General features: G+C 39.2%; 1 protein-coding gene across 2 annotated transcripts in view; it reads right to left on the bottom strand.

Annotated features, from left to right (window-relative positions):
- The window catches only part of fam102ab (family with sequence similarity 102 member Ab), a 77,045-nt gene that overhangs the window by 12,300 nt on the left and 52,093 nt on the right, over positions 1-12,652 (bottom strand). For both annotated transcript variants that reach the window (XM_007255800.4, XM_022665753.2), the window contains exon 5: positions 842-958. In XM_007255800.4, the coding sequence (XP_007255862.2) occupies positions 842-958 (117 nt within the window). The remainder of the gene's footprint in view (positions 1-841; positions 959-12,652) is intronic.

Genomic DNA, 12,652 nt, shown 5'->3' with positions numbered 1-12,652 from the left:
GGTATATATTACAAATGTTTTCATGGGAACAAGTGTGTTGGGGCTGATTCCTAATTTTCAGTAGGGAAAATAAATGCTGTGTTTATAAAAAATATCTCCAGAGCTTTCCCCATGGGAGCCTAGTATTTATTTTTATAGTTAATTAATCTTAGCCAGTGTATGTGTTTTATACTTTTTTACTGGGTTGTATACTTTAGCCAGTAAATCTCTATATTAAAGTGTCTCTTTGAAAGTGGTGGTTCAGTAAAACATCCAATGTAGGCAGTTTTCCTACCAAGACTTTGGATGTACTGTTCAAAATCTTGGTGACTTGCAGTTAAAGGTCTTTGCAACTTAGTGTTGAACACTGAATTAAATGAATCTTGTTGATTTTTACTGTATTTACACTGCCTGGCCAAAAAAAAAATAGTCTCCACCTGGATTAAAGTAGGTAAATGATGTGGGGTTGATGCTGCAGTTGGTCTGCCGGTCTAGATTCAGCAACAGTATGTGCTGAAAGAATGAGGTCAGCTGACTACCTGAATATACTGAATATAGACCAGGTTATTCCATCGATGGATTTTTTCTCCCTCTGACACGGCCATATTCCGAGATGACAATGTCAGAATTCATGGGTCTGGAATTGTGAAAGAGTGGTTCAGGGAGCATGAGATCATCATTTTCACACATGGATTGAGAGAGTTCACCACAGAGTCCAGATCTTAACCTCATTGAGAATCTTTGGGATGTGCTGGATGGAGAAGACTTTGTGCAGTGGTCAGACTCTACCATCATTAATGCTGCTGCAAGATCTTTGTGAAAAATAAATGCAACACTGGACTGAAATAAAATTTGCACACACCTTTAGAATGGAGTTGTCCTGCCGAGTGTTCTTGGTGTCGTAGCCTTCCAGTATACAACAGCGCACAGTGGAGCCTGAACCTGCAAACTCCGCCATGTTGAGGTCAGCAAAGCCCAGCTGTGAGAGAAAAGAGAGAGAAAAGAGAGAGAGGGAAAGAGAGAGAGAAAACAAGAGTGAAAGATTGAAAGGTGCTTTAGATCAGTGCAGAAATATTTAATTTTCCTATGAGAACATATGAGTTTGCGTAAACAGTGCATGAACTTTCTCAGTCACTTCACTACATTCCAGAGTTTTCCCAGGAAAGCACTAAGAGCTTTGTGAACCGCCTCTCTCCACTAAGCCCGAAAGTAACCACCAACACAGATGGCTCAGTCTTCATTTCTAAGCAACGCAGCAACACGCTCACGTGGAAACGCTGCACCCCTGAACCGGGATCAGCTCTGCTACTTTGCAGAACGAAGAGCCAGGTTCAAACACAAGCCTGTCATTTGGGTTTAATGAGTCAAATAAAGTACCGACTCACAAAAAAGGGCTGTACGGCTTTGTACAGCTTTCACCTTCACTCCTCACTGCTCCACAGCAAAGCTTTATGAGGTCTGGACAGCCACCATAAAAAATACAGCCGGATTTCTTCATATCTCAGCTTTACTCTGGTCTCTGCACTTCATCAGGAACTGCAGAGTATAATGCTTTCTCTGAGCATGCCATTAATCTCTGCCAGTGGCTGTTTTTCAGTAATTTCATACTTCAGCAGTAACATTGATCTGGATGTTGTTTCTCTTGTTTAAAGGAGTGGTTTGTAAAAGCAACATTTTTATTTTATTTAACTTTTTTTTTTTTTTACTATTTTCTCCCCAAGCCATTCAGGAGTACTCCCCCTATTACTAGTAATGCCCCAGCACCAGGAGGGTGAAAACTAACACACGGCTCCTCTGATACATGTGAAGTCCGTCTCGGAGGAAAGGGCAGCGACTCTGTTCTGATACATCAGCCCACAGACACCTTGTGCTGAGCGACATCACCCTTTGGAGTGATGAGGGGAAAGAGTGCCATCTACCCACCCAGAGAGAGCAAGGCCAATTGTGCTCTCTCAGGGCTCTGGTAGCCGATGGCAAGCTACATGAACAGGATTCGAACCAGCGATCTCTCGATCATAGTAATCAAAGCTCAAATTTGTACAGGTTTGTACTGTTTGTAGCTCATCCACCAAAATTTACTCTCACACACTGTCAAATGTCTTGAAAAGGATGCATCAAAAATCTTGATAACATACTGTAAAACAGCTTGGCGAGGTGCCAATTAAATTTGATGGTAACATACTGTTGAATGCGCTAGGGCAGGCACTGTGAGATATCTTGGTGAGGTGTGATTGAATGTCTTGATGAGGTAATGACAAATGACTTACTACAGTACTCAGTTTCAGTTTCAATGGTAACATATAGTCTCGGTGAAGCACTGTCAAACAACCCGAATGTCTTGGTAACATTGCCAAACGTCTTGGTAACATACTGTCAAAACGTCTAGGTAAGGTACTGTCAAAAGTTCTCTTAACATGTCAAACATCTTGGTAACATATTGTTGCAAGTCTTACTGTATTCCTGTCAAATGTTTTGGTGAGGTCCTGTCAAATGTCTTGGTGAGGTACTGTCAAACATTTTTTTTAACGTCTTGGTGAGGTCCTGTCAAACGTCTTGGTGAGTTCTTGTCAAATGTCTTTGTAATGTCCTGGTACGGACCTGTCAAACGCCTTGGGGAGGTACTGTCAATCATCTTTGTAACGCCTTGGTGAGGTCCTGTCAAACATCTTGGTAAGGTCCTATCAAACATATTGATGTGGTCCTTTCAACTGCCTTGGTGAGGATCCTGTCAAATGTCTTTGTAATGTCTCAGTGAGGTCCTGTCAAATGCCTTGGTGAGGTACTGTCAAACATCTTGGCGAGGTACTGCAAAACGTCTTTGTAACGCCTTGGAGAGGTCCTGTCAAGCGTCCTGGGGTGGTCCTGTCAAACGTCTTGGTGAGGTCCTGTCAAGGGTCTTGATGTGGTCCTTTCAACTGTCTTGGTGAGGATCCTGTCAAATGTCTTCATAATATCTCTATGAGGTCCAGTCAAATGCCTTGGTGAGGTACTGCAAAAAGTCTTTGTAACGCCTTGGAGAGGTCCTGTCAAACGTCTTGGTGAGGTCCTGTCAAGCATCTTGGGGTGGTCCTGTCAACTGCCTTGGTGAGGTCCAAACATCTTTGTAATGTCTTGCTGAGGTCCTGTAAAACATTTTGATGTGGTACTGTCAAACATCTTGGGGAGGTGTCAAACGTCTTTGTAATGTCTTGGTGAGGTCCTGTAAAACATTTTGGTGTGGTACTGTCAAATGCCTTGATGAGCTACTTTCAAACATCTTGGTGAGGTCCTGTCAAACATTTTGGTGAGATCCTTTCAAATGTCTTGGTCAGGTCCTGTCAAATGCCTTGATGAGGCAATGTCAAATGTCTTTGTAACGTCTTTGTGAGGTCCTGTGAAACGTCTTGGTAAGGTTTTCTCAAATGTCTTTGTAATGCCTTGGTGAGGTCCTGTCAAACATCTTATTCAGATACTTATACAGATCTTGGTGATATACTCTCAAATCTTAGAGACATTTATTTTGGACCCACCATTGGACCTGCATGGTAATTCTACAGCTACTAGTAAAACATCTGCTTCAGTTCAGATGAGCATATCTGTTCTGTTTATTCAGGCTGTGTGTGGACGTGTCAGTCCTGAAGCAGGCGGAGGAAGAGGAAGGAAAGGGTTAACCTCCCCGAGAGCGCAGTTATGTAACCGAAGGCATGTGAAGCTGACAAGGTCATTAATCTACGAGAGCCCCTCTCGCTTTCTCTTGATAAGAGCCTCAAACACGCGCTCTCACACACTCCAATCATTTCTCAACATTTCTGAACACACACACGGATTAAGCTTCCAGATCCTTTAGCCCACCAACCATTCGCCTAATGTCTCTTACTTACTGTCTGCCCACTCCCCGCCACCCGTCTCCAGATAACCCTCCCACCATCTCACATCTGGCACAAGTGTCAAACCACTGCCCTTTAAAATTCATAAAAGCCCCCATTCAGCCTGCTAACAACAGAGGAGTCACACACAGACACAGACACAAACATCCCACATCCGCACACACACACACAAACAGCACACAAACGACATCAACTATTCATGGGACTTTTTGGAGAACCGTCACAACGGAAATACAAAGCTCCAGAAATGATGCCAACTACTAACAGCACTTATTTACAGCAGCATGTACTGCCTCTTCCATGTAACATCCCTGGTTCCTCTGAAAAATTCATTGAGCAGATGTCTCTGTGCAGAAGGATAATAATAATGGAGCACAATTCTTTATAAACACATACTGGAACTGTGTTGTACTTATTTCTGATGTAAAATAGCCTAAAGCACAAGTGAACTCTACATTAAAACATCTCTGATATACTGTGATATACTGTAAATCCTCTCAGTGATGTACTGCTGAATGTTTTTGCGACTTAACTAACTCAATAGAATTAGTTTCATCTTATAAATACTTAGGCCTTATGCTAGATGATTAATATGTTTCTTTTAAAAGACATATTGAGTACATCACTTAAAAGCTAAAGTTGAAACTGGGCTTTAATTTTTATTTTATTTTATTCTTGCTTTACTTAACTGGCTAGTAAAAAATTAGTTGAAGCAACCTTTTTACCAATTTTAGATTATGGGGATATATTATATAGACACTAAAATCACTGGATTCTGTTTATCATTCAGCATTGAGATTTATAACAAGTGGCAATTTATTTATTTTTTTTTGTAATTTAATGTTTGTTGAATTTTACAAATATTACAAATATTACAGTTATATTAAAACAAATTTAAAATCTCTCGCCACATCAGTATCAAAAGGAGGTTAAAAGTATGTAAACTTAGATAGAAGATAAAGGGTAAAAAAAAAGAAAATAACAAATTGGTCATATAAAAATTAAGAAAAATAAACATAAAGTAGAATGCAAAACAGACATGATACAAAAGGATGAATCATAGATCGTCCATTGTTTTCCAGACTGATGACCAGATTTTACAGAATTTTTGGTGTCTGTTGTGAACAATCAAAAGTGAGTTTCTCCAAAGGAAGAAGGTTAGATACCTGTGTCAACCACATATTGAGTGAGGGAACATTTGGAGATATCCACAGCAGTAAAATGCATTTTTTTGCTAGATATGATAAGACTACCAACAAACAGGCTTCATTCTCATTTAAATCCACATCAGGGCTGTAGTTCAGAAGATACAAATATGGTGACATACAAACATTTTTATCCAGCATTTTCATAACAAGTGGCACATTCTTAATGCATTACTGTAAACTGTCTGAAATGATAAGTTGGGCTCCACTATCAGTAAGAGGTCAAATACACTGGGCCGTTTTTGTGTATAAAGGAATTATTGATCAGCTTCCCTCATACTTCCCTGAATTTTTGACAAGAAACTCTAGTAGTTATATAACATTAGATATTTCCGCTGTTCGGTCTGAATTTGGAAAGAAATCTTTCCGTTATGATGCACCTTTAACTTGAAAAGATCTTTAAAAACATTTTTATGAGGAATTGAAATCATCTGTCACAATTTTTTATACATATGCTTGTTCTTGTTAAAGTATTTTGTTTGTATGTACGTATATGTGTATTACTTCTCTATGCTACAAGTGTGTAGATTAGTTGGTTTGTGTTTTTGTGCTGCTGTCTTGGCCAGGGCATACTTGTAAAAGAGTTTTTTTTTTAATCTCAATGTGCCTACTCTGGTTAAATAAAGGTAAATCCAATCCTAATATTACCAAATGCAATGCAAAGCATCACATTTTAAGTGTAAAGTTTGGTGGAGGGGGGATTATGGTGTGGGGTTGTTTTACAGGAGTCTGCCCCTTAGTTCCAGTAAAAGAAACTCTTAAAGCTTTAGTATACCCAAAGATTTTTTACAATTTCATATGTGAGTAGGCTGGTGAGCAAATACTTTTGGCAATATAGTGTGGCTTTTCAGAGTATAAATAAATAAATAAATAACTATCATAATAATTTCACAGCCATTTATTCTTATTTGTTTTGTTTTCTTTCAGGCACTGATGGGGAAGAAAGGTGGCTTTATCGGCTCACTGACTCTCTTCAATACAGACATTATGTGAGCTCATAGATCAGGCCACCACTGGCTGCGTTTGTTACGGTCAGACAACTGGGTCAGAGCATTTCATCCAGAATGACATGGCTAATGGGGCTCTCCTGACCAACAGTGATGACTACCTACTGACAGAGGTCTGAGGATGAACCACAAATGCTCATAGACTTCCAACTGCTACAAGGAATATCCATTGTAGTCAAACCAAGAAAAGGGTTAATCTATCAGAAGCTATAGAAACATGCTTTATATATTGTTAATGATCATCTTAAATCATCTTAAATCATTTATTTTAATATCAATAACCATTGCTATAACAAATAATACTGTTGAACTGGAACATTGGCTTAATCTCCTTAAAGATCATTGCATCTTATAGAGATGTACAGCAAATCTTTAAAAAATATATATTAAATCATTTGAGGAAGCCTGGTCACTTTTCTTACAATACATTGAGAGCTGACTTCTCTGTTTATGCTTGGACAGCATGGACTGTTCAAAAGAATGTCAGATACAGACGACACCTAGTTCAGGCTGTTCACACAATCTTTTTAGTATCAGATTTGGTGAGTAAATCAGATTTCAGCCTCTTTTAGAGTTTAGATTCTCTGATTAGGTTTGATCCCAACCAAAATTGATGTCGTGCTGGGAATTCTCACCACTTTCCTTGGATCAGGATAATCTCATAAAAATGGTCTGTGACGTAGGCATCTGTTTTTTAATGTCAATTTTTGTATTTTACATTTAGCTATGGTGTGATAATCACTTGACTTGCAGCGCTGTGTGTAGCTACCAATAGGCCAACAAAATAGAGCCTTCATAATTGAGGAGAAAAATTACATCAGTTGATCTAAATTTGGCCCGATTTGAAGGAAAGTGAGAAATATGGAGCTACTTCATGTTAGTAGTTGATAGTAACAACATATGTGTCGGCTTCGTATTTTATATTCTTAATATTCATAAACCATGTTAAATTATATTTGATTAGATGAAAGTCATCCAGACGTCATTCTTGTAGCCTAATTTACTGATGTTTATGCCTGTGGATCATTGATCATTTTTCTTAAATTATAGGTATATGCTTCTTCAGTGTTGCAATGTTAATTGACATCATTCTGAACAGATTCCGCTCAATCAACAGCCTAAAAAGGGTTTTAAAAAGCATAGGCATCAAAACTATGAATAAACACGTGGCGTTTTATATACTTAACAAAAAATGAGCTGTCCTCCAGTCACCGGACCTGAACCCAATCCAGATGGTTTGGGGTGAGCTGGAGCACAGAGTGAAGAAGGCAAAGGGCCAACAATTGCTAATAAACACATCTGGGGACTCCTTCCTTCAAGACTGTTGGAAAAGCATTTCAGGTGGCCACCTCTTGAAGCTCATTGAGAGAATGATGCCAAGAGTGTGCAAAGCAGTAATCAGAGCAAAGGGTGGCTATTTTGAAGAAAATAGAATATAATTTTTTCTTCATTTCATAATTTTTTGACCAGTTCCATCAGTCTGTCAGTTATGACACTGTTTTAAAGTCATGAAGTCAGTTTAACTGAGGGGATCAGTATCAGTGAAACACGGTCAGTAGTCTCTAGTTCAGTACTACCTGTGGGAGATTGGGGGTGCTATAAGAAGCTTTGAGACAGAAAGCAGCTTTGAGGCTGCAGAAGAGACTTAGACACATGGTGTGTTGAGCCACCTGCTCAGACCTCAGTGTGTGTCCTCATGTGTGAGTAAGGGATCCTTTGGGTCCGTCTGTTTGTCTGTCTTCCTGTCTGTCTGCTCGTCTGTCTGTCTTCAGTCAAAAACACTTGTTTATTTCCTATTCTCCTTTACTTTCTCTCTGATGCTTCCCCTCCGTGTTTTAGACTTCTGCTTTCAGGAGGCTCAGGCTGCGTTTACCAGGTTTTATTTAAAGACCCCAGCGGTTTCCTATCCGCTTTAAACATCCACATTTCCCACGTGACACCAGGCCACTTCAGTCAGGTGAGTGAGAGCAGTGCGGATCAGAGGCCAATGATACAATGATATGGCAAGCGTAGACTACGGAACTAAATATAAAAATAAAAAAAAAGGTTTTGTGTAATTTAGGTTTAATAACTGGATAATTAACATAGGGTTTAAGGTGTTTATTGACTAGCACATTATTATTTTTATTTTTACCTCTTATTTTAGTGCTTTTTACTGTAACCTAGTTTCATATTTAATATCTCCAAAAGCAGTATGAACTAGAAAGATCTCACCGAACCTAATTGCTGTCTATGTCCGTCTTGGTCAGCTGGCCAGGATCCAAAGGTCTGCCCTCTTTCCCCTTGTTCTGCACAGTCGACAGAATTTTCCAGGACGCTGCTCTGCTACTGCATCAGCAAATGAGGAGAAGGCCAAAGTACAAGGGAGCACTTACCAAAATAACATCACCCTGTCCCTCAAACAACACACAGGGCAGAAGTATGGGAGCTAGAATAGCTAGGAAACTTGACAACTTGCCAACAACACAATAAAAACTTGCTGACTTTAGTTTTGTACTCTTAAAAATTAAGGTGGTTCACTGTGTTATTAGATGTGTATGGCTGTGTGTATTGCTGATAACAGGCAGAGTTTTCTAAAACCGGTTATGTCTATGACCGGTGTTTTGTAGTTTTGAGTCAGTTACTCCATCTGTAGACTTGCATCTGTCTCTCACCATCAGAATAAAGCTCTGATTCTGCTCTTCCTCCTGTTATTTCTATGAGTGTTAACTGTTAATATTAGTCACTTGCCCATTTTGCCCACTTGCCCAAGTTCACGGCACACGTTTTCTGCAGTGGTACAATTAAATCCAATGGGGGTCAGCGTACAGTGTTGAGGCTACCGCATTCAGTGATCAAGCACTTTTATTGTACTCAAACAAATCTCTCCTTAAAACTTCACACATGCATACACAGACACATGTATGCTTGTCGACGGTCACTGATTGAAATATGACTGGAAGGGTTCGTAACACTTAACATGGCATCTGTTTACAGATAAATTCTGTCCTACAATTAAAACAGCCTCCTGAGTCAAGGAGGTTCAACATGCTAGACAGAAAACCCTCATTGATATGGAAATCTGCGTAAGTGCAGCAGCTAGAACAATCTGAAAAATCATGCTGTTTTTGTGTACCGTTGTTCCAAACGCTTTAAGCAATTGATGAGCATTTAATCAGATCCAACTGTTTACATCTATACTGCATACTCCATGAATTGATGCATATTTGATCTACGACTACATCTGTAAGTGACTCAAATTTGATTTGAATGAATTGGGTTTGACTTGTGCCTTCATTAAGGCATGTGATTAATCTGGAAACATTTAAACATATTTTATTGTAACTCAGTTGATCATTTACTAGGGCTACACGATATAGAAAAAAATAATAAATTACAATTTTTTTGCGATGGTACATAGATATTAAAAAATGCATGACGGCACATGACGTCACCAGCGCCGTCCCCACTCGCACGCCGTCTCTCGTCTGGACCGTTCAAGAGCTGTGTCAGCACTGAGCACCTAAAACTTGAGGAAAACAGCAAAACAACAGCAATCGGCCCTTTATACGGGCATTTAAATTATTTTTTAAAAGTGTTTTTCTGGGATTAAAAGCGTGAATTCAGCTGTTACTGGAAATCTCTGCGCAAAACTGTGCTGAACTGAGGTGCACAGCTTTCGACATGTGCGTTTACAAGCACGTGCCCAACCATGTGGATGGAGGGTATGCAGGTTACCTTGTGTTTACTCCTGCCTGCCCCTTCCCGTCATGCTTCTCAGGCAGCAGCAGCCTGTCACTTACACAGACACAGAGACAGCACTGTGTATCTACCTCTTGTGTCAAGAATCAAAACATTGCAACATGACGTGTTTGATTTAATTGCCTTAAGTGACTTCGCACGTCCTGTGATGTGACTATAGCGCATGCGGACACCGCGATGACGATGCTTAAGTTTGGCCGCAGCTTCCTCCTGTAATTCACAGAGAATTTACAGAGCATGGTGATGTATATCGGTTTTATTTATTATGTAAACACAGTGTTATTACTGCTGCTAATTTATTTATGATGAAATATGGATTAAATTGCATAACTAACACTCACTATGCCCCCTCCCTCTATCCTAAAAGATTATTCTTTTAATTTGACATGTCCACTCAGGCCTAAAAAAATAAGATGTGTTTTAAAGAGTATACTCTTACTATGCCATTGCTTTTTTAAATCATTCCACCCATATTTGGAGATAGTCAGAGATGGATCTTGACCATATTCAGCTTACGAACTGTAAACACTTTCTGTATCCACAACTACTCTACTTAAGATACACCAATCACAGCACCTGTGAGACAACGCCTCCCCCTCTGTCAGTGCAGATCAATCACTGCTTTCATCTCTAAAGCCCCCTCTCAAAACATGAATAAACACAGCTCCCGTTACATCACTGCTGCTTATAAACCGCAGGAGCGGGAGCCACTCGCAGGCCCGGCGTCTGCTAACTGTCCTCTCAATCATCACCCAGGTCACACGCTTCTCCTCAGATGGCAATAACAGATAAAGAGCTGCTGAAAGAAGCCTGTAGAAGAGCGGAATAGAGGAAGAACGCAACCTCATCAATCAAAGTCTCTCAGAAAACAGCAAACACTTTACTGCCACTCCTCCTCTGAGACTGACCGTATCATGTGATGGACTCAGTGACATGCAGAGGTCACATTTTTTACAGCAACAATATGTTTACAGGGTGATGGAACAGCAGGATAAATGATCATCCTTGACCAGTGTTGGGAAGTAACGGATTACATGTAACGGCGTTACGTAATCAGATTACAAATTATAAGTAACTGTAATCCGTTACAGTTACTGCTTCAGTAAGTGGTAATCAGACTACAGTTACTCTGCTAAAATAAATGGATTACATTGCGGTACTTTCCTATTTTTGGTCTTCCAATTCAACACTGACAAAACGCAAATCACATTCACATAAATCACGACATCAGAATATTCTGTGATTCACAACCTTCGATCAGAATGTTTTCACTGCAGAAGCGCCCTCTAGCGGGCCCGTCGGCGGGCCCATTCTGACTATGTAAAGTAGAATGCTTAAAAGACTCATATTCTTTAGTACTACTTTAACTACCTGCATGCAAAATTACAGCCATCTACATGAAACCAGTCGCCAGAAATCTCCAACTGAAAATAGCCTGTTTTTTCACATTGTTTACATGGGGAACACGCCTCCCCAACAAAATAGCCTTATAAAATAATATTAGTATGTAAAATAACATCAGATTACACTATAGAAAATTCACTTACTATCACAGCATCCACAGTACAGCACTGACCCGCAGATATAATATCCATAAAGTCCTTTATTCGCCTGCTTAAGTTACTTCTCCTTACAAACATGCGTTTATTTTCAGCGCAGCCGCAACGTAATATTCTCAGGCTCCTAGCGACCACGCAATGTAATAGTTGTACGTGAATACAAAGCTAAGGATGTCCTCTTCTAGATTCTGTGGTTTTCATTGGTCCACAAACCACTGAGTGATCGTCTTTTGAACCAATAACGTGAGCGCTGGATCAATCCAATCCAATCAAATTCTCCAGGGTCACAAAAGTGATTGACACCTATTTCAACCAATAGTCCACCCTTAGATGAAAACACTGGTACGTACTTTGCCCTGATTGGTCTCCTAATGGCTGGGGGCGGGGCATGCCTAAGCGCTGTCATCAAAATCCCTCTGCTGAACAAAGGTGCTCCCACAGCGCGGATACGTGTGATTTTGTGTCATTTCATCAAAAAAATGTTAATATTACTCTGAAGTAGACTTACATTCATTTATTTTATCACAAACAAACAAAAAATATTACAAACTCTGGTTGTATAGAGACAGATTTACTTGTGTATCTTTGTATTAGATTAAAGGCACTCTGGAGAGGTTTTGAACACTTTGGAGACGCCTGGTGGACACCTAATATAATGCAGTGTAACTCTTCAATGCTTTGTTCTATAAATTACAAATTTTGTAATTTGTTTGTCAATATCCTACTGAATCAGGAAATGTAGAGAATGATTCACTATTTATCACCAACATCCATACACACATTGTAAACTTTAAATATAACTGGCGCTTTTTTTTTTTTACATTTTCTTCTGCATTTGATGTTTTCAAATGGAACCTAAATAATGGAAATGAAAGTGTTGAAGTGAATTATTGTTTACTGTTTATGATTACACTGCATTTGACATTTAATAATAAAACATTAAAATTATATTTTGTTTGCATTTGTGAGTTCTTACAAAAAGGAACAGATTGTAATCACATTAAATCGTATTGAACCGAATCGAATTGTATCGTGACATAATATGAGGTATCAAACATTTTCGTATAGCTGACTAAAATAATCGTATCGTAACGTATCGTAATGAATCTTGTGATTTACACCCCTAGATAATCCTGGCAAAAAATCCACCTGCAGAAAGTGGCAAACCTGCAAAGAGATATCTTACAGTTGTTGTTACATTGTTTGTTTTTAATGATTTTATCATCAATTTACAGAAGTGTTTCATAAAATTGTTTGATGAAATGGTTTCATAAGTATTTTTATAGGGTGATTGA

This window comes from Astyanax mexicanus, chromosome 1, assembly GCF_023375975.1.
Source record: "Astyanax mexicanus isolate ESR-SI-001 chromosome 1, AstMex3_surface, whole genome shotgun sequence".
Taxonomy (NCBI): Eukaryota; Metazoa; Chordata; class Actinopteri; order Characiformes; family Acestrorhamphidae; genus Astyanax; species Astyanax mexicanus.
This window is presented reverse-complemented; position numbering and strand designations above follow the sequence as displayed.